This window comes from Hyperoodon ampullatus (genome assembly GCF_949752795.1).
Source record: "Hyperoodon ampullatus genome assembly, chromosome: 15".
In the NCBI taxonomy this organism is placed as follows: domain Eukaryota; kingdom Metazoa; phylum Chordata; class Mammalia; order Artiodactyla; family Ziphiidae; genus Hyperoodon; species Hyperoodon ampullatus.
This window is the reverse complement of record NC_136928.1, coordinates 29,469,633-29,492,898: the sequence shown is the minus strand read 5'-3', so window position 1 is coordinate 29,492,898 and position 23,266 is coordinate 29,469,633. Positions and strand designations below refer to the sequence as shown.

The window sequence follows — 23,266 nt, the reverse complement described above, 5'->3', positions numbered from 1 at the left end:
ATGTATATTGAAGGATATTATTAAATTACAATAAGTGGTATGGTGTATGGATAAGTGAAAAAGACAAATCATAAAATGGGATGCTATGATCCCATTTTTCAAAGAAAGAAAAAGAATATGTGTATATGGGGGGAAATGAGGAAGGATATTCACCAAAATGTTATCATTGATTACTATTTCTGGGTGATTAGATTCATGATGAGGTTTTCTTTTCCTCCCTTCATTTTACTTAGTTATTTTTTCCTAAGTTTTCTGTAATAAACATGTACACTTTGGTAGAAAGAAAACAAAACAGTAAGAGTTTTTTGGTAAGTGTTCAGATCAGGAGATTCTAAACCTCGGGAGTCTGGTTCTAGCGCTGGCTCCCCACGTCTGCCGAATACAGGACTTCTCCCTGTGGACAGTCCCCTGCTTGTCCCCAAACACAGGTTCAGAAACCCCACTCTGTTTGCCTTTCCACAGGCTGCTTAGCTGCTTCTCTGTGTCACTGCAGACCATGTTCAGGACAAACCCCTGGACGGTAGGAACCACAGAGTGGGGATCACAGCCCGACCTTCTCAACTGCCCAATTCAAGGAAAAGGAGCATCTCATTTCCCCTCTAATGACAAGCTAAACTTATCTTGACCATTTTACCAGAGTTTAGTTTTTGGAAAACTGTGTGTGGGCTGAAAAACCTCACGAGGAGCTGCTTCAGTAGACAGGTCCTGAAGAGGGTGGAAGGCTCTGGGGTGTGACGCGGTGCCGGGCAGGGTTCTTTACTCTGATGTCTCTGATTTTACTCTCTTGCTAGAATATGGGCGGAGCCTTGAAGATGACATTCGCTCTGACACATCGCTTATGTTCCAGCGCGTGCTGGTGTCTCTGTCCGCTGTGAGTCGCTCCCTCCTTTGTGTGTGGGGGGGTGGGTGTTATTGAGACACTTACTCTCTGCCCACTTTTCCAGGCTTTCTCATCTTTTCAACCTCCCAAATGGGAATATTCGCCTGTGTTTTTCTTGGGTCTCTGTTATTTTATCCTCTCTCCTTTAAAGACTCTGGCTAGTCATGTGGGCCCATTTGTTCTCATTTATACATACAAGCACCTGATACATGCCAGGTGATTTTCTGTTTGTTTTAAAGTTGTTTTTTCTTCTTTTTTTTTTTTTGATGTGGACCATTTTTAAAGTCTTTATTGAATTTGTTACAATATTGCTTCTGTTTTATGTTTTGGTTTTTTTGTCTGCGCGAGGCATGTGGGAATCTTAGCTCCGTCCAGGAATCGCACCTGCAACCCCTGCGTTAGAAGGCGAAGTCTTAAGCACTGGACTGCCCCGGAAGTCCCAGGAAGAGTAATGTTATAACGATATGTTAGATGAATTGAACCAGAGGCGGGGAGCCCAGGCAGGAGGTTACCTCGGTATTCCAGATACCGTGAAAAAAGCAGGTCTGGGCTAGTGTGGGAGCAGGGGTGCCAGAAAAGAGAGATGGATTTGCAAGACATTTCACATGGCTTCACAATTTAATCTTTATCCCTAACCTCCTTCCTGTGTGTGAGACTCTCATTTCTCACTGCTTTTTGCATGTTTCCTGATGGATATTCTGTCAGCACCTCAACTCAGTCCTCCTAAACTAAACCTGAACTCATTTTCCCTCCAAACCAGCTCTTCTTCCTGGCTCGTCTTTTTCTATTCATACTGTTGCTGTTCATCCAACAACCAAAGCAGAACCCCAGAAATCATCTCCAACTCCCACTTCGCTCTGTCTCTGATATTTACTTAATAATGCCAGTCTGTTTTTCTTACCTCCTACCCATTTTTTCTTTTCCTCAGATTTACCGTTGCAGAGCCATGCCTAGATCATAGCATATTGAGACAGCACAGTAATAAAATAGCATAACAAACCAGAGGAAAGTAGTACCAGTTTTGCCATTCTTTGGCATTCCTCCAAGGCTTTAGTCCTGCCTTCCTGGTGAGCTGGTGTTGGTGAGGGATGGGGCACTTTCAGTTGCTCCTCAAGCCCCCACCGTGGGCCCCAGAGTCTCTTGATTCTCCTGTCTTTCCAGCTCCTACTTGGCAGAATTGATCAGTGTACATTTGCCAGTTAGGAAGGCATAAGTCAGCAGGGAAGACACGGGAGTGGGGGGAGGGGAGGAAGGAGGAGGGGACTGTCCCAGAGGGAGCGGTCACCAGGCCATATTTGTCCTCCTGCCCCTCCAACTGGCAGAGACGCCCACACAACATCAGGGAGCCACACCGAGCTTGCCCTCTGGTTGGTCAGCTCAGAACTCTGGGAATATCGCAAGCACGTTCAAAGACGTCTGTCCTTTCTCCCTAAGCTGGACTCAGGACCCCGTCTGTCTAATTACCATGTCCTTGGGTTCCCACACATTCTGTCTTATCAGAGCTCCCAAATCTTCTTGGATCCTCTCTCAGTCTCTTTGACTTGTTTTTCTCATGCTCAGGGTTTGTTTTTCTCATCCTCAGGGTGGCAGGGATGAAGGAAATTGTCTGGATGATGCTCTCATGAGACAGGATGCCCAGGTCAGTAGAACTGCAGCTTCTTTCTTCTCTTTTGCCAATAAGACAGACCCTAGTTGGTGGACACCCTCTTATAGTCCAATGTATATTGGCCAGGCTGGAATATGTTATGAAAAAAGATTCCCGCAGATGATATTTAATAGCAGAAGTTTCTTGCAGAGATACCTTGGGCTTGGGGGTAGTTTAGGGCATCATTTTCTAATCATCCCTGGGTTCCAGATTTCCTAACATTGGGACCATGGTGTGGTTGCCCCCACAGAACCATGGAGTGTCTTTTGAATTACTTGGAGATAAAGGGACCTGCCTTTGTTGACCTCTCACTTTTACTTCCCCAAAGAGAACATTTCATACAATCTATGTAAAACAGCTTGGCACAGTGGGTACCATGTTGGGTAAAACTAATACCAAACCCCAAGAGACAATTGCTTCCCTGTTACCCAGCCCTCTGATGGCTGCCCTGGCACCAACCCCTGTTCTATTTACTGTGGCCAGATAACACTAATAATAATAGCTAATAAAAACTGGGTCCTTACCAGGTACAAAACACTGTTCTAAGCTCATCACATGAAGTATGTCATTGAATCTTTGCAATAACCGTATGAAGTAAGTATTGCTATCTCCACCTTATAGACAAGGAGACTGAGGCTCAGAGAAGTCAAGTTCCTTGCTCAAGTTCACACAGATAATAAATGGGAGAACTGGGATTTGAGCCAGGCAGTTTGGATCTAAACTCTGTACTGTTAACCAAAATGCAACCTTACAGAGAGATCGGTCCCATTCAGTATGTGAGGTATGAACCACTAGGGATTCTGTAGGAAAGAACCTTTTACCTTCACTAGAAAGGAGAGGAGTATATGGGTCCTTAGAGGTCTGAGGATTAAGGGAGGCACATCCCATAAGGAGATACAGGAAATTGTCTTCAACCCAGAAGCTTTGAGGAGGGAGAGATATTGAAAACACTGTATCTCCCGGATGCTTATGTGAATTTCAGCTACCTCAAGGCGAGCATTTGGGGGCATGATGGAAGGAGCCTCCACAGCCCAGGTGAATCATGAATTTAAATGAAGAGTTAGTGAGAAATGTATTCCTGCCATATATATATATATATATATATATATATATATATATATATATATATATATATATATATACCCACTCTCACCTTTTTGTGGGTTTACTAGGTGCTAGGCATTGTGTTAACTACTTTACATTTCTTCCTTACAACAAATCTGTGAAGTAGATGTTATTACTTCTGTTTTATAGATTAGGAGACAAATGCACAGATTTAAATAACTTGTATAACATCACATAGCTGATGGAATTGTGCTCTTTGAATCCAGGTCTGTTTGATTTTATTAAAACCATGCAATTCATATTATAAAGCTATAGTAATCAAAACAGTATGGTATTGGCATTAAAACAGACATACAGATCAATGGAACAGAATACAAAGCTGAGAAATAAACCCATGCATTAATTTATGACAAAGGAGCCAAGAATATACAATGGGCAAAAGATAGTCTCTTCGATAAGTTTTGTTGGGAAAACTGAACAGGCATAAACAAAAGAATGAAACTGGACCACTACCTTACACCATACACAAAAATTCACTCAAAATGAATTAAAAACTTGAAAGTAAGACCTGAAACCATAAAGCTCCTAGAAGAAAACATAGGTGATAAGCTACTTGATATGGGTCTTAGCAATAATTATTTTAATCTGACACCAAAGCAAAAGCAACAGAAGCAAAAATAAACAAGTAGGACTACACCAAACTAAAAAGCTTCAGCACAGCAAAAGAAACCATCAACAAAATGAAAAAGCAACATACTAAATGAGAGAAAATACTTGCAAATCATATATCTAATAAAGGGTTAATATCTAAAATACGTAAAGAATTCATACAACTCAATAGCAAAAACCCAAACAATGCAATTTTAAAATGGGCAGAAGATCTGAATAGACATTTTTCCAAAGACATACAGATGGCCAACAGACACATGAAAAGATGCTCAACATCACTAGACATCAGGGAAATGCAAATCAAAACCACAGTGACATATCACCTCACTCCTGTCAGAATGGTTGTCATCAAAAAGACAACATATAACGAGTGTTGGTGAGGATGTGAAGAAAAGGGAACCCTCATGCACTGTTGGTGGGAATGTAAATTGGTGCAGCCACTATGGAAAACAGTATGGAGTTTCCTCAAAAAAAATATAAAAATAAAACTACCTCGTGATCCAGCAATTTCACTTCTAGTATTTACCCCTCAAAAATGAAAACACTCAAAAAGATATATGCACTCCCTTGTTCATTGCAGTATTATTTACAATAGCCAAGATATGGAAGCAACCCAAGTGCCCATCAATAGATGAATGGATAAAGAAATTGTGGTGTATATGTACAATGGAATAATGCTAGTCAGCCATAAAAAAAGGATGAAATCTTACCATTTGCAACAATGTGGATGGAGGGCATTATGCTAAGTGAAATAGAAATGGCAAATACACCAAAAAATGACCAACCTCACTAGTTATTTTTTTTTAATTAACACAAAAAGATACCATCTTCTACCCATTACTAAAACTTTACTCAAGTTCATTTTTATGGTATTTTACAAAAGTATCATTCTGTGACAGATTGAAAGTTCATTCCTTGCCCACATGTTCTAGTTACTATTGCTGTATAAAAAACCCCCTCAAACTCAGTGACATAAAACAACCACCATTTTAGTATGACCATGGATTCTGTGGGTCATTAATCCACACAAGGCACAGGCGAGATGGCTTGTCTCCGCTCTGCAATGTCAGAGGTCTTAGCTGGGAAGACTTGCGTAGCTGGCGGTGACTCAAATGGCTGGGGTTGGAGGCTCCATCACTCATGTGTCTGGTGTCTGGGCTGCAGTGACTCAAAGGCTGGGCTCATCTGGGGCTTCTAAAGGATCTCTTACATGTGGCCTCTCCAGGTGGCATGGGCTTCCCAGAGCATGGCAGCTGCATTTCAAGAGGGACCATCTGGAAAGGCAGCACTCCACAAGAACCAAAGCTGCCTGACCTTTATGACCTAGCCTCAGAAATCAGTGTCACTGCGACCATGTTTTAGTGATTGAAGCAGTCACAAGCCTGCTGAGATTCAAGTTTGAAAAACACTGAATTAGATGAACCTTTTGTGCCCTCCCAGCTTTAAAATTCCACGGTGCTATGAACTGACTCTTTAATAGTGTGGGAATTAGAGAAGGAAGTGAAGAAACAGCTGAGTGGATGGAGGTAAGCCCAAGGAATGACAAAATGTATCAAGGTAGGGAATTTTGAGAAAATGAACAAGCCAGCTGCTGATTATAAATGAACAGTAGGGTTTAAAATTTTTTAAAATAAAATACATATAAAATTTACCATCTTAACCATTTTTTTTTTTTTTTTTTTTTTTGCGCGGTAGGCGGGCCTCTCACTGTTGTGGCCTCTCCCGTTGCGGAGCACAGGCTCCGGACGCACAGGCTCAGCGGCCATGGCTCACGGGCCCAGCTGCTCCGTGGCATGTGGGATTTTCCTGGACCGGGGCACGAACCCGTGTCCCCTGCATTGGCAGGCGGACCTCAACCACTGCGCCACCAGCGAAGCCCAATCTTAACCATTTTTAAGCATACAGTTCTGTAGTGTTAAATATATGCACATTGTTGTGCAGCCAATCTTCAGGACTTTTTCTGAACTTGCACAACTGAAACTCATTGCCCCCTCGCCCCAGTCACTGGCAACCATCATTCTACATTTGGGCTCCATGATTTTGATGCATCTAGGTGCCTCATATAAGTAGAATTATGCAGTATTTGTCTTCTTGTGACTGATTTATTTCACTTAGCGTAATGTCCTCAAGCCTCATCTCTGCTGTAGCATGTGTCAGAATTTCCTTCCTTTTTGAGGCTGCCTTATATTCTATTGTGTGTGTATATACCACATTTTATTAATCCATTCATGTGTCGATGGACATTTGGGTTGCTTCCACCTTTTGGCTATTGTGAATAATGCTGCTTTGAATATGGGTATACAAATAACTCTTTAAAATCCTAACTTCAATTCTTTTGGAGATATACCAAGAAGTAGTATTGCCAGATCACATAGTAATTTCATTTTACTTTTTTTGAGGAAAAGCCATGTTGTCTTCTATAGTAGCTGCATCATTTTACATTCTCACCAACATAGCACAAGGGTTCCAATTTCTCCACATCCTCATCAACACTTGTTATTTTCTGTTTGTTTGTTTTAAATAGCAGCCATTGTAACGGGTGTGAGGTGTTATGAACAGTAGTTTTGATTTATCAAAAATACTGTATAGTTAAAGGGAATTCCCTGGCGGTCCAGTGGTTAGGACTCCACGCTTTCACTGCTTAGGGAGTGGGTTTAATGCCTGGTCAGGGAACTAAGACCCCACAAGCCTTGCAGCACAACCAAAAACAAAAACAAAAACAAAAAAAGTAATAATATAATTAAAGTAACCAGAATCAATTTCTACCAGGTTGGAATATAAGCTATGACTAATGGGGTCCTGGTTCTACTGTGAGACCTTCTGTAGTCTCAAGCAAATCACAGATCATTCCAGAGTGGTGTTGTCCAATAGACTTTTCTGTGATGTTGAAAATGTTCTACATCTACACTGTCTAGTATGGGTAGCCACTAGCCACAAGTAGCCACTGAGCACTTGAAATGTGGCTAGTATGACTGGGGAGTTGAATTTTTAATTTTATTTAATTAATTAAAATTCAAATAGCCACATGTAGTTAGTGGCTACTGTATAGGACAGCCCAAGTCTAGGGCATTCCTTTTGGGTCTTAAGACAGAAACATGTAGTCTGCATGTAGGGAGCTGCTGGTGTTTGCCCTGACTCTCAGGGAGATATTATAGAGTCCCATTAGTTTTATACCTAAGGAAAAATCCTGAGTCATTTCCACTCACTGCCAACACCACTTCCACCGCCATCATCAACAAAATAAAACTAAGCTAACTCTGCTCTTTGAAGTTCTGGAAATATTTACATATGTCCTGGCACTTTCTCCATTGTGTTTTAAACTTGTGCTTTGTTTGGCTTCAGGACCTGTATGAGGCTGGAGAGAAGAAATGGGGGACAGATGAGGTGAAATTTCTAACTGTTCTCTGTTCCCGGAATCAAAATCATCTGTTGCATGGTAAGGCACTTGCCTCATTGTTTAAAGAAACTATTTGAAAGATAGTGAAAACTATATTACCTGTAATTGATAACCTTTTTCCCTTTACTTGGTACAAAGATCTAATTTTACTGAACTGTCTTAGATGTCTTACCTTGGAAATTTATGGGTGCAACAATATGCATGAGGGCCAATTGCTGAAAGATTAATTATGAATAATTAGCAGATATATTCATAGAAGTTTGGAATTCCTGTTTGTAGGAAACTGGCCTCCATAGTCAGTCCTTTTTCTAAAGCAGCTCCATTTAAATTTAGTTACATAAGACAAAATCTTTAGTACATCAGCAAGCAATAAAATAGAAATGTTGGTTGACATTTATTCCTATTTAACATCCAAGTTGTAAATGCTAATAGAAGTGATTTTTTTAGGGGGTATGTTGCATAAGATGAATAGTGTATGATTTCAGATTTTATTTCCTATGTGTAAAGTTTCTAATTTGCTTCTGATAATGCTAGTCTTTGTAATGTGATTTTAACTTCTTTGGGAAAAATGTACTATACGATTGTAGAATATTTATTGTCAGGTTTATTTTCTTCTTGTAAACAGCAATAAAGGTTTAATAAAATATTTCATCATTTATATAAGCTTTTGAGGTCTTTATGCTATATCCTAATTTTATAAACTCATCATGCCCTTATAGTCACTCACAATTTATAAAACTCGTGGGAAATTTGAGAAGAATGAGTTTGCTAAATTGAAGACATGAAAAAAATGGAAAATTACAACACATTTGGAAGTTGCAATTATTTCAGATATTCCACAGTGACAGTAGGGTGATTACTCCAGTTAATAAATGTCATGGGCAGTCATCAGATGCACCAACTTCTGACTCAGATCCTTATTTTTTTTGCCTTCCCTTGCCTGATTACTACTAAGGCAAATCTCTCCCTGGTGGTATTCTCCAAGAACTGCAGGTCCTCAGAAGCCAATTTAATGCAAATATATTTGTAACAATTTTCGCTTCCAGGCATAAGTCAATAGTTGGGCAGTTATAAAACATTTGCTTGTAAGCCACTGGAAGAAAATCTTTTAAGCATTATTTGAATAAAGAAAACATCATAATTTTCTTACCAACCAACAATAAAAGTGAGGATTCATAATAACTAAGATTTTGTTAATTATCTTCTAGGTGCAGTGCTAAGCACATTAAAAGCATTGTTTGTTGCAGCATCCCAATGAAGCAGCCATTATTTTCCCCATTTTACAGTGGAGAACACTGAGTCTTAGAAAATGTGACAATTAGATTTTTAAATTCCAAGCAGTATGCACTGAATAATTACATAGGAAAAGAGAAAATCATATAGAAGGGGACAAGAGGGAAAATGGAAAATACTAGAGGTCCATTGAATTGAAGGGAGAGCTGAACAGCTCCAGAAAGACTAGAAATCAAGGCAGTTCTGGGGATCTCAGTAGAAGGGAGTCATGGATTTATTTCTAAGGCAGAGTTTCCTAAAATCTGGTCTCCATTAAAAATGCTGATTCTTGGACCCCTACTTCAGACTGGCTAGCTTAGGATTTCTGAGAGTGACACGCAAGGAGTTTAACAGGTTTCCCAGGTGATTCTTGTGTTCTCTGAAGTTAAAGATGACTCAGTGCCTTTGGCCATCCTCATCATATCTGCTCAGTTAAAAAATTCCCAGGAGAGTAAGACTGACTGGCCCTGGTTGGATGAACTGCTCACTCATTTGTTAGAGCTTATCATGTATGTTGGGGGGTAGGGGTGTTCCTGGATTGACAGCCCTGTGAGACTCACTCTGATGGGGGTGGAGTAGCATCCCAAAGAAGGCAGTGTTAAGAAGATACACAAAGCAGATATCCACTCTAAGAAGGCTCCAGAAGGAGGCAGCAAGAGAGAAAAATATATTCATAATATTCAAAAATACTTGGTAAAAAAGTATTTTAATTTTGTTAAATTTTAATTATGTTAAAGTCTATTAAAAGATGCAAGCAACTGTTACCAAATGTGACTAAGTTTTGAAAAGGTTGAGTTGCTCTAGTTATTTTTTTAATTGACAGATAGTTGATTAACAATGTGTTTGTTTCTGGTGTACAGCAAAGTGATTCAGTTATATGTATATGTATATATGTATATACATATATATATTCTTTTTCAGGTTCTTTTCCATTATAGGTTATTACAAGATATTGAATATAGTTCCCTGTGTTATAGAGTAGGACCTTGTTGTTTATCTATCTTATATATAATAGTTTGTATCTGCTAATCCCAAACTCCTAATTTTTCCCTCCCCCACCTTTCCCCTTTGGTAACCATAAGTTTGTTTTCTATGTCTTTGAGTCTGTATCTGTTGTGTAAGTTCATTTTTATCATTTTTTAGATTCCACATATAAATGATATCATGTAAAATTTGTCATTCTCTGTCTGACTTACTTCACTTAGTATGATAATCTCTAGGTCCATCCATGTTGCTGCAAATGGCATTATTTCATTCTTTTTTGTGGCTGAGTAATATTCCATTGTGTGTGTGTGTTTGTGTGTGTGTGTGTGTGTATACACACACCACATCTTCTTTATCCATTCACCTGTCGATGGACATTTAGGTCGCTTCCATGTCTTGGCTCTTGTAAACAGGAATTACTCTAGTTTTGATGTGCTGAAAGGAAGATGAACATACAGGTGATTGCCAAGCTTACTAAGGAAACAAGGAGAAAAAAAAGCAAATCTCTCCAGAGGTTATCTCTACTTTATGTAGTGAAAACAGGGTCCCACATAAGGGAAATGACTTGCCTGATGTCCTCCAAGATTCACAATATTCCTTCCTCCTCTCCTCCGTTCCATTCCACTTGCCATATGCATCCTGGTTCTCACCCACATTGCTAATTAGTTTCCTCTTGAAATATGCCAAAGAATAATAGTATAGTCTAGTTAAAAGATGCTCATTCTCTCCGTACAGTTTAGTTTCCTCTATTCTTTTTTTATTATTTATAATTTCATTTTGTTATTGTTTGTAGTGTTCGATGAATACAAAAGGATATCACAGAAGGATATTGAACAGAGTATTAAATCTGAAACATCTGGTAGCTTCGAAGAAGCTCTGCTGGCCATAGGTAAGCTGGTAGGGGATGGGGAGTGGAGAAACAAATATTTATAGACTTTCCTCCTTATTATCAATTTGTTGTCATGGGTTGTAGAAATTTTTTTTCAGGGATAAAAAAATTGCTTAAATCACTCATGACGTGTGATCCAGAATTTTTTTTTAAATTAGTTTATTTTGGGTTGCACTGGGTCTTCGTTGTTGTGCACGGGCTTTCTCTACTTGCGTCGAGCAGGGGCTGCTTTTGGTTGTGGTGCGCGGGCTTCTCATTGTGGTGGCTTCTCTTGTTGCAGAGCATGGGCTCTAGGTGCGTGGGCTTCAGTAATTGTGGAATGCAGGCTCACTAGTTGTGGCTTGCAGGCTGTAGAGCACAGGCTCAGTAGTTGTGGCACACGGGCTTAGTTGCTCCGCGGCATGTGGGATCTTCCTGGACCAGGGCTTGAACCCGTGTCCCCTTCATTGGCAGGCGGATTCTTAACCACTGTGCCACCAGAGAAGTCCCGTGTGATCCAGAACTTTAAGCGAGAAATATTATATATAACCTGATTGTTATTGTACCATGTGGCTTTATCTATTTTATATCCTCTGTGCCTTTATATCTTAGCACATGGAAAGGTTAATCCTATACTAGCTGCATCTTGCAAGTCTGTGAATGGTTAGAACTAATAGTTTCATATGGTACAGATAGTAATAATCTTTTTGAAATTTTATGCTGCCTTTTGCTTTAATGGCCTTTACTAATTATTTTTCTAGGAACTTGACAATAAATTGAGGGTACTTTCCATCTGTGAAAATGCTTTTAGCATAGCCTATGCTCATAAAACATTGTTTGGCTAAATTTTTCCGACAAAGCAATCAAAAGATACTACTTCACACCTTGTAGGAACAATGGGAACAACTGTCACTTTTTTTTTTTGCAGATTTTATCTGTAATCTTTTCATTTCTCTTTTTATCTCTTGACAGTAAAGTGCATGAGGAACAAATCTGCATATTTTGCTGAAAGGCTTTATAAATCTATGAAGGTAAATGGCCTCATTGTTAGCATCTGAATGGCTCTGAGGGTCTTGTGTCCACCTTCATATGCTTACTTATATCCCCCATGCAAATTAGCCAAAATCAGCTTGAGCTATTCAGTTCAACTCTTCAAATACTTCACTGAGTGCTTGCTAATGATAATGCTGGGTAATATTTATTGAGTACTTATAATGTGTGATCACTCTTCCTAATACTTTATATGTATAATTTGATCCCCACAACAGCTCTGTGGGGCAGGTACTGTTATCAGCTTCCATTTTACAGATGAGAAAACTGAGGCCTAAAGAGGATAGGGAGTTTGCCCAGGGTCCTCAGTGAGGAAAGGAATGGAGCAGGGATGCAAACACTGGCAGTCCAACTTCAGAGCCCCAGCTCCTAACCATGCATTGTACTCTGTGCAAGCACCCTGGCTGAGAACCATGGGAGGGGCAAGAGAGATCAAAATGCAGTCCCTGGTCTCAAAGAACTTCTAGCTCTGAGAGGAAGGCAGCTATGTGCAAAACACCAGTAAGAACAAAACAGAATGTAAGACGGTAGTTGAGGATCCAAATATTATAGGAACACAGAGGAAAGGGTGTTTTAAAAAAAATATTTGTTTGGGGGTGAGGACCAGAAAAGGACATATAAAGAAATTGGTATATTTGAGCAGGACCTTAAAGGAAGTTTTACATCAGAGGGTTTTACATGGTAGGAAGGATGGTAAAGCTGGGAAGGGAGGAAGACATGGTGGGTGGATCACTGTATGTGAGGCAGGAGGGCTGGAGAACACAGGGTATGTCTCTAGAAGGGCAGAGAGCTGTCTCCTCTGGTCAGAACACTGAGTGTTGAAAAGATAAGTTGGGGAAACCCTCGAGCTCCATGGTGAGGTGCAAGACTCCACAGGCCTCTAAGGTTAGAGTACAAGGGATGTCACCGGGAGACTGATACATAGTTTACCTTGATAGACTAACAAAGAGCACTGTCTGAAAACTAGCTCAGCTTTGTATGCAGGGATCTTGTTTCTTCCTTAGGGCTTGGGCACTGATGACAACACCCTTATCAGAGTGATGGTTTCTCGAGCGGAGATTGACATGTTGGACATCCGGGCAAACTTCAAGAGGCTCTATGGAAAGTCTCTGTACTCCTTCATCAAGGTAGGTCACAGCAGCCTTGCCTTGGCCCAGAGGAAAGTGCTGATGAAAGGAGGGGGTTCTGACCTAGGTATTTAAACACATTTTATCCTCTCCTTGGCAGACATCATTCCATTTAAGGATGGTACTCTAATTCAGATATTTCCAGTCTCTTTCCTTTCCCACAAATGTTTAAATCTCTGCCTGGTTTGAAGCTGGAAATGTTTGCCTTCTAAATAGAGTTAATTATTTCATGTTGACCCCAGACAAAGAAAGATTATATATATATATTTCTGGAGTGTCCATATTTTTTTTTAATTTTTGAATTTTATTTTATTTATTTTTTTTACAGCGGTTCTTATTAGTCATCAGTTTTATACACATCAGTGTATACATGTCAATCCCAATCTCCCAATTCATCCCACCACCACACCCACGCCCCCCGCCGCTTTCCCCCTTGGGGTTCATACATTTGTTCTCTACATCTGTGTCTCAATTTCTGCCCTGTAAACCTGTTCATCTGTACCATTTTTCTAGGTTCCACATATATGCGTTAATATACGATATTTGTTTTTCTCTTTCTGACTTACTTCACTCTGTATGACAGTCTCTAGATCCATCCACGTCTCTACAAATGAACCAATTTCATTCCTTTTAATGGCTGAGTAATATTCCATTGTATATATGTACCATATCTTCTTTATCCATTCATCTGTCAATGGGCACTAAGGTTGCTTCCATGACCTGGCTATTGTAAATAGTGCTGCAATGAACATTGGGGTGCATGTGTCTTTTTGAATTATGGTTTTCTCTGGGTATATGCCCAGTAGCGGGATTGCTGGGTCATATGAAATTCTGTTTTTAGTTTTTTAAGGAACCTCCATACTGTTCTCTATAGTGGCTGTATCAGTTTACATTCCCACCAGCAGTGCAAGAGGGTTCCCTTTTCTCCACAGCCTCTCTAGCATTTGTTGTTTGTAGATTTTCTGATGATGCCCATTCTAACTGGTGTGAGGTGATACCTCATTGTAGTTTTGATTTGCATTTCTCTAATAATTAGTGATGTTGAGCAGCTTTTCATGTACTTCTTGGCCATCTGTATGTCTTCTTTGGAGAAATGTCTATTTAGGTCTTCTGCCCATTTTTGGATTGGGTTGTTTGGTTTTTTAATATTTACAGCATGAGCTGTTTGTATATTTTGGAGATTAATCCTTTGTCCATTGATTCGTTTCCAAATATTTTCTCCCATTCTGAGGGTTGTCTTTTTGTCTTGTTTGTGGTTTCCTTTGCTGTGCAAAAGCTTTAAAGTTTCGTTAGGTCCCATTTGTTTATTTTTTTTTAATTTCCATTACTCTAGGAGGTGGATCAAAAAAGATCTTGCTGTGATTTATGTCAAAGAGTGTTCTTCCTATGTTTTCCTCTAAGAGTTTTATAGTGTCTGGTCTTACATTTAGGTCTCTAATCCATTTTGAGTTTATTTTTGTGTATGGTGTTAGGGAGTGTTCTAATTTCATTCTTTTACATGTAGCTGTCCAGTTTTCCCACCACCACTTATTGAAGAGACTGTCTTTTCTCCATTGTATATCTTTGCCTCCTTTGTTATAGATTAGTTGACCATAGGTGCGTGGGTTTATCTCTGGGCTTTCTATCTTGTTCCATTGATCTGTGTTTCTGTTTTTGTGCCAGTACCGTATTGTCTTGATTACTGTACCTTTGTAGTATAGTCTGAAGTCAGGGAGTCTGATTCCTCCAGCTCCATTTTTTTCCCCCAAGACTGCTTTGGATATTTGGGGTCTTTTGTGTCCCCATACAAATTTTAAGATTTTTTGTTCTAGTTCTGTAAAAAATGCCATTTGTAATTTGATAGGGATTGCATTGAATCCATAGATTGCTTTGCGTAGTAGAGTCATTTTCACAATACTGATTCTTCCAATCCAAGGACATGGTATATCTCTCCATCTGTTGCTATCATCTTTAATTTCTTTCATCAGTGTCTTATAGTTTTCTGCATACAGGTCTTTTGTCTCCCTAGGTAGGTTTATTCCTAGGTATTTTATTCTTTTTGCAATGGTAAATGGGAGTGTTTCCTTAATTTCTCTTTCAGATTTTTCATCATTAGTGTATAGGAATGCAAGAGATTTCTGTGCATTAATATTGTATCCTGCAACTTTACCAAGCTCCTTGATTAGCTCTAGTAGTTTTCTGGTGGCATCTTTAGGATTCTCTATGTATAGTATCATGTCATCTGCAAACAGTGACTGTTTTACTTCTTCTTTTCCAATTGGTATTCCTTTTATTTCTTTTTCTTCTCTGATTGCCATGGCTAGGACTTCCAAAACTATGTTGAATAATAGTGGGGGGAGTGGACATTCTTGTCTCATCATTCCTGATCTTAGAAGAAATGCTTTCAGTTCTTCACCATTGAGAATGATGTTTGCTGTGGGTTTGTCGTATCTGGCCTTTATTATGTTGAGGTAGGTTCCCTCTATGCCCACTTTCTGGAGAGTTTTTTTAATCATAAATGGGTGTTGAATTTTGTCAAAAGCTTTTTCTGCATCTATTGAGACGATCATATGGTTTTTATTCTTCTGTTTGTTAATATGGTGTATCACATTTATTGATCTGCGTATATTGAAGGATCCTTGCATCCCTGGGATAAATCTCACTTGATCATGGTGTATGACCCTTTTAATGTGTTGTTGGATTCTGTTTGCTAGTATTTTGTTGAGGTTTTTGCATCTATGTTCATCAGTGATATTGGCCTGTGGTTTTCTTTTTTTGTAGTATCTTTGTCTGGTTTTGGTATCGGGGTGATGGTGGCCTAATGGAATGACTTTGGGAGTGTTCCTTCCTCTGCAATTTTTTGGAAGAGTTTAAGAAGGCTGGGTGTTAGCTCTTCTCTAAATGTTTCATAGAATTCACCTGTGAAGCCATCTGGTCCTGGACTTTTGTTTGTTGGAAGATTTTTAATCACAGTGTCAACTTCATTACATGTGATTGGTCTGTTCATGTTTTCTGTTTCTTCCTGGTTCAGTCTTGGAAGGTTATACCTTTCTAAGAATTTGTCCATTTCTTCCAGGTTGTCCATTTTATTGGCATAGAGTTGTTTGTCATAGTCTCTTAGGATGCTTTGTATTTCTGCAGTGTCTGTTGTAACTTCTTCTTTTTCTTTTCTAAGTTTATGGATTTGAGTCCTCTCCCTCTTTTTCTTGATGAGTCTGGCTAATGGTTTCTCAATTTTGTTTATCTTCTCAAAGAACCAGCTTTTAGTTTTATTTATCTTTGCTATGGTTTTCTTTGTTTCTATTTCATTTATTTCTGCTCTGATCTATATGATTTCTTTCCTTCTGCTAACTTTGGGTTTTGTTTGTTCTTCTTTCTCTAGGTCCTTTACGTGTAAGGTTAGATTGTTTATTTGAGATTTTTCTTGTTTCTTCAGGTAGGCTTGTATAGCTATAAACTTCCCTCTTAGAACTGCTTTTGCTGCATCCCATAGGTTTTGGATAGTCATGTTTTCATTGTCATTTGTCTCTAGGTGTTTTTTGATTTCCTCTTTGATTTCTTCAGTGATTTCTTGGTTATTTAGTAACGTATTGTTTAGCCTCCATGTGTTTGTGTTTTCTATGTTTTTATCCATGTAATTCATTTCTTATCTCATAGCGTTGTGGTCAGAAAAGATGTTTGATATGATTTCAATTTTCTTAAATTTACTGAGGCTTGATTTGTGACCCAAGATGTGATCTATCCTGGAGAATGTTCCGTGCACACTTGAGAAGAAAGTGTAATCTGCTGTTTTTGGATGGAATGTCCTATAAATATCAATTAAATCTATCAGGTCTATTGTGTCATTTAAAGCTTCTGTTTCCTTATTTATTTTCATTTTGGATGTTCTGTCCATTGGTGTAAGTGAGCTGTTAAAGTCCCCCACTATTATTGTGTTAATGTCGATTTCCTCTTTTATAGCTGTTAGCAGTTTCCTTATGTATTGAGGTGCTCCTATGTTGGGTGCATATATATTTATAATTGTTATATCTTCTTCTTGGATTGATCCCTTGATCATTATGTAGTTTTCTTCCTTGTCTCTTGTAACATTCTTTATTTTAAAGTCTATTTTATCTGATATAAGTATAGCTCCTCCAACTTTCTTTGATTTCCATTTGCATGGAATATCTTTTTCCATCTCCTCACTTTCAGTCTGTATGTGTCCCTAGGTCTGAAGTGGGTCTCTTGTAGACAGCATATAGATGGGTCTTGTTTTTGTATCCATTCAGCAAGCCTGTATCTTTTGTTTTGAGCATTGAATCCATTCACGTTTAAGGTAATTATTGATATATATGTTCCTATGACCATTTTCTTAATTGTTTTGGGTTTGTTTTTGTAGGTCCTTTTCTTCTCTCATGTTTCCCACTTAGAGAAGTTCCTTTAGCATTTGTTGTAGAGCTGGCTTGGTGGTTGTGAATCCTCTTCCCTTTTACTTGTCTGTAAAGCTTTTGATTTCTCCATGGAATCTGAATGAGACCCTTGCTGGGTAGAGTAATCTTGGTTGTAGGTTCTTCCTTTTCATCACTTTAAGTATATCATGCCACTCCCTTCTGGCTTGTAGTGTTTTTGCTGAGAAATCAGCTATTAACCTTATGGCAGTTCCCTTGTATGTTATTTGTCATTTTTCCCTTGCTGCTTTCAATAATTTTTGCCTTTAATTTTTGCCAATTTCATTACTATGTGTCTCTCCTTAGGCTTATCCTGTATGGGACTCTCTGCACTTCCTAGACTTGGGTGGCTATTTCCTTTCCCATGTTAGGGAAGTTTTCAACTATAATCTCTTCAAATATTTCCTCTGGTCCTTTCTCTCTCTCTTCTCCTTCTGGGACCCCTATAATGCGAATGTTGTTGTGTTTAATGTTGTCCCAGAGGTCTCTTATTCTGTCTTCATTCCTTTTCATTCTTTTTTCTTTATTCTGTCCCGCAGCAGTGAATTCCAGCATTCTGTCTTCCACGTCACTTATCCGTTCTTCTGCCTCAGTTATTCTGCTATTGATTCCTTCTAGTGTAGTTTTCATTTCAGTTATTGTATTGTTCATCTCTGTTTGTTTGTTCTTTAATTCTTCTAGATATCTGTTAAATGTTTCTTGCATCTTCTCGATCTTTGCCTCCATTCATTTTCTGAGGTCCTGGATCATCTTCACTATCATTATTCTGAATTCTTTTTCTGGAAGGTTGCCTATCTCCACTTCATTTAGTTGTTTTTCTGGGGCTTTATCTTGTTCCTTCATCTGGTACATAGCCCTGTGCCTTTTCATCTTGTCTGTCTTTCTGTGAATGTGGTTTTTGTTCCACAGGCTGCAGGATTGTAGTTCTTGCTTTTGCTGTCTGCCCTCTGGTGGATGAGGCTATCTAAGAGGTTTGTGCAAGTTCCCTGATGGGAAGGACTGGTGGTGGGTAGAGCTGGGTGTTGCTCTGGTGGGAAGAGCTCAGTAAAACTTTAATCTGCTTGATTGTTCATGGGTGGGGCTGGGTTCCCTCCCTGTTGGTTGTTTGGCCTGAGACGACCCAACACTAGAGCCTACCTGGGCTCTTTGGTGGGGGTAGTGGTGGACTCTGGGAGGTCTCATGCCAAGGAGTACTTCCCAGAACTTCTGCTGCCAGTGTCCTTGTCCTCACGGTGAGACACAGCCACCGTCTGCCTCTCAAGAAAGATTATATTTTAATGAATGGTTTTAAGAGCAGAATTTCCATTTCTACCTGCTTACAGTAAAAGAGAAGCAACTGAATCAGTCATCCAGAACCACATCCAGGGCCAGCTGAGGTCTGCTGAAAATATGGGAAAACATGATAGTCATCCTGGATTGCTATTCTTTACCTGGCACCAGACTTCTAGGAGTCCTAACGTGGCATGGGAGTGATGCGAAATGATTCACATCTCTCAAAACCCCTCATTACTGGGACTTTGCTTCTTGAGGAAGCCAGGAGGGGCTCAGGAATATGAAGCCAAACCCATTTCCCTAGAAGCTGGTGTTGCCAGCACAGTAAATGTTCAATCAGGATTTGATCTGTGAATTAAATATTCTGACCCTACTCATAGCTTGAAGAGGTTTAACTACTAGGTGATTTGAGCTGCAGAGTTTATGACTATGTCTACGAGGCATTTAGGAACTTGTTTGTATTTCTGTACAGTCTGTGAGGTCACTGTTTTTTGCAGAGCTGAAATATAGCTAGCTGTAAGCAAAACAATTTTAAGATTCAAGGGTGACCATAAATGAAGCTATGGGAAAATATATTCGTAACATACACTTATAATGTAGGGTTAATATCCCTATATGAGGAGCTTGTACAAATTACTAAGAACAAGGAGAAAAATCCAAAAGGAAAACTGGACACAAAGAAAACATGAGCTTCATGAAAGATGAGACACAAATGGACAATAAATATGTACAATGTTTAATCTCACTAATATACAATGGATTGCAAATAAAAACAAGTCATCATTTTTCACCTAATATCTTAACAAAGTTTAAAGAGATCATAACCAGCATTGGGAAAGGCTTAGGGAAATCTCACCGTCTCTTATGACAGCACTATAAACTAGTCTAACTTTCCGGGGAGGCAACTTGCCAATAAAGTTTAAAAAATAAACTATACCCCTTACTTAGTTATTATATATTTAAGAATATCTTTAGGCAAAATAATAAGATAAAAGTGCGCTAATCCACAGAATGGGAGAAAATATTTACAAATTATATCTAATAAGGGTTTACTATCCAGAATATATAAAGAACTCCTAAAACTCAATAACAAAAAGACAAACAACCCAATTAAAAAATGACAAAGGATTTGAATATCTTCATTTCTCCAAGGGAGGTATACAAATGGGCAATAAGCACGTGAAAAGATGCTCAACATCATTATCAAGACCACAGTGAAATACCACATCGTACCTACTAAGATGGCTATAAGTTTTAAAAAATGGAAAATAACATATGTAGGAGAGGATGTGGAGAAATTAGAACCTTGTGTATTGCTGGTGTGAATGTAAAATGGTGCAGCCGTTGTGGAAAACAGTTTGGTGCTTCCTCAAAAAGTTAAACATAGAATTACCATATTACCCCGCAATTCCACTCCCAGGTATATACTCAAAAGAAATGAAAACGGGGACTTAAACAGGTATTTGTACACCAATGTAAACATTATTTATAATAGCCAAAAGGTGGAAACAACCTAAGGGTCCATAGACAGGTGAATGGATAAACAAAATGTGATATATACACACATAATGTGAATAAAGTTTCTGATACATGGATGAACTTTGGAAACATGCTAAGTGACATAAACCAGACACAAAAGGACAAATACTGTATATGATTCACTTAAATGAAATATTTAGACTAGGTAAATTCATAGAGACAGAAGGTAGATTAGAGTTTACCAGGGGCTGGAGGATTAGGGGAATAGGAAGTTCTTGCTTAGTGGTTACAGAGTTTATTACACATTATTTTAATTTTTATTAACCAATAGGGAATGACTCAAATTATGGAAAATCTATCCAGTGGAATACTATACAGACACTAAAATGATGGGGTAAAAAAAAATTGATTGACTAGGGGAAACAGCACAATAAATACATTTACATTAAATGTTTGTATATATATAGAAATATGTTAATATGTGTATACACACACTCACACAACACTGGAAAAAATTTAAAATAAAGAATACATTGCCCATTCAGTAAAAATTGTCAAAAGAAACAGAATAGAAATAGAAAATATGTAAATAATAGAAAAAAGACAGAAGTAAGATTAAAAATGTAAGTTATAATAATAAATAAACTCTCAGGTTAGGTAAAAATATAAAACCCTACTCCATGCTGTTTATAAGGAACAATTGAAATACAGTGATATGTAAGAAGTTTTAAAAAAAAAGGCCAGGGAAAAGAACATTTGACAAAAAGAAAGCAGGGATTATACTATAAGTAAAAAGAAGAATTTAAGGGGAAAAAGCATTAAATAGGACAAAGTAATAGATCACTTTATATTGATAAAAGCAACAATTTACAACAAAGATTAAATTACCATAAAACTTTAGTTGACAAATAGTATTGCATTCAAATATATAAATAAGAGACTTGGGGCTCCAAAAGAAGACATTGATGGAAATACTATGCTAGATAGACTTTAACACATCCTTCTCTTTTGGCAGATCAATGAGACAAAGTATAAATAAGGGTGTATTACGATTGATTTTAATAGATATACATTAAACTTTGAATCCCATCCCATCTTTTCTAGTGCCCATGAAGCACTAGCAAAAATTGATCTATTATTTAGGCCATGAAAAATTCTATGTAAAAATTATAGCACCTTTCTGGAAGGCTATTTTGCAACCTATATTAAAAGAAAATACATGATCATTAATCTGGTAATTCCCACTTTATGAAAATTTATCCTGAATACATCACTTAAAAAATGCACAAAAATTGGGCTTCCCTGGTGGCGCAGTGGTTGAGAGTCTGCCTGCCGATGCAGGGGACACGGGTTCGTGCCCCGGTCCAGGAGGATCCCACATGCCGTGGAGCGGCTAGGCCCATGAGCCATGGCCGCTGAGCCTGCGCGTCCAGAGCCTGTGCTCCGCAATGGGAGAGGCCACAACAGTGAGAGGCCCGCGTACCACAAAAAAAAAAAAAAAAAAAAAATGCACAAAAATTTATATAGTATGTTTATTGCAGCAGTGTTTATAATAGTGAAAAATTGGAAAAAACATAAATATCCAATGGGGGTAATCAAATAAATTATTTTACCTATGTACAATAGAATACTCTGTAACCATTAAGGAATGAAGTTGTGGAAGAGTATTTAATAAATTAAAATAAGGAAATAGGCTATAGTAAGTAAAAAAGTAGAATATGGAAGAGTACTACAATCCCATCATGTAGGAATCTATATCCATAGAAAAAAGTCTGGAAGGATATGCAAAAACCAAAATGTTAGGCAGAGTAATCTCTAGATGTTAGAATTATATATGATGTTTTTATATTCCTTTATGTCTATTTGCTACATTGAACAGGTGTTCTTTTTATAATAAAAAATAACAAATGTCATTTAAAAAAAAAAAAAACCTCTCCAAGAAAGGTCCCGGCAAGACTGAAAAAGTTAACCTAGATGACTTTGAGCTGTGTATTCTATTTTAAAACCATTTATCTGACTGTAACTCTGCTTTCCTTGTCCCCAGGGTGATACATCTGGAGACTACAGGAAGGTACTGCTCATTCTCTGTGGAGGAGATGAGTAAAATAAGATCCAGAAAGGATAGGAGGATTCCCTACACTTCGAATTTTTTTTAACTTCATTTTTCTACACTGCTACTAGCATTATCTCAGAATGGTTATTTCCAATTAAAATGCCTACAGATGCCTCCTAAGATATAGACTGCATTATTATTCATCTATAATTACTCACTAAGATGCTTTAAAGCTGTACTTGCTTTTCAAAGCTTATAAAACCTAAAAGGAGATTTTAAATTAGAAATAAGAATGTGCTCCATGTTTTCAACAGATTTCTTCCTTGTTTGTGTTTCACAGAAATTGGAATATATTAAATTATTTCATATTTTCTTCTTGGTGAAAACTGTTGAAATGGAAGACTGGAAGACTGTTCTAAAATCACATTTCTTCCCTAATTCTATTTTTAGAGTGGCTAGTAATTTCTTGATTTGAAATTGTGAGCATCTAGTTAGTAAGAAAATCTATTCAATTTGCTATTTTACATGTCATAGTTTGAAAGCATCCACAGATCTCCTTTGTTTAGGTTTTTGTCTAAAGTGTTAATTGATCTCTACTAAGTTTGGCATTAGAGACTTCCTCCATCACATCTTATGTTACCATCTCTTAGTCTCTCCAGGTTAAAGTATACCAAACTCACCAACTCTTCTGAACGAATTCAATTCTAAGTGTGGTTATACAGATCATATATGTCTGGTTACCAAACATAAATGCTGAACATTCCACAATATTATGGTTAATAATAACAATATAATAAAAAATAATAATGGTATTGATCCAGCTTGAAGATGAATGTGAAAGAATTGTGTCAAACTGCGTATTCTGGTGACGGTGTAGTGCTCTGAATTTACTTTTACTTAAAGAAAATGCCCCAAATTTTTTAAATCATTTTCAATTTTGTTGATTTGTAGTCATTTATACTTGCACTGTGCCTTTCAACTCTAGAATTACTGTAAACGTGTACTTGGATTTAATTTAAAAGTTCACTTTGTATACAACATGGAAAAAAATTTTCAATAAAACACGGTGCCTTTCAAATGAGGTGTATGCTTTCTCTGA

The 23,266-nt window shown here is 38.1% G+C and overlaps 1 protein-coding gene across 1 annotated transcript in view; it reads left to right on the top strand.

The window, feature by feature from the left end:
• The window catches only part of ANXA4 (annexin A4), a 38,461-nt gene extending 15,195 nt beyond the window's left edge, over nucleotides 1–23,266 (top strand). Inside the window, exons 5-11 of the mRNA XM_079721064.1 lie at nucleotides 792–871; nucleotides 2,463–2,519; nucleotides 7,602–7,695; nucleotides 10,706–10,801; nucleotides 11,753–11,811; nucleotides 12,835–12,957; nucleotides 22,159–23,266. Coding sequence (XP_079577190.1) covers nucleotides 792–871; nucleotides 2,463–2,519; nucleotides 7,602–7,695; nucleotides 10,706–10,801; nucleotides 11,753–11,811; nucleotides 12,835–12,957; nucleotides 22,159–22,218 — 569 coding nt within the window. The 3' untranslated portion in view covers nucleotides 22,219–23,266. The remainder of the gene's footprint in view (nucleotides 1–791; nucleotides 872–2,462; nucleotides 2,520–7,601; nucleotides 7,696–10,705; nucleotides 10,802–11,752; nucleotides 11,812–12,834; nucleotides 12,958–22,158) is intronic.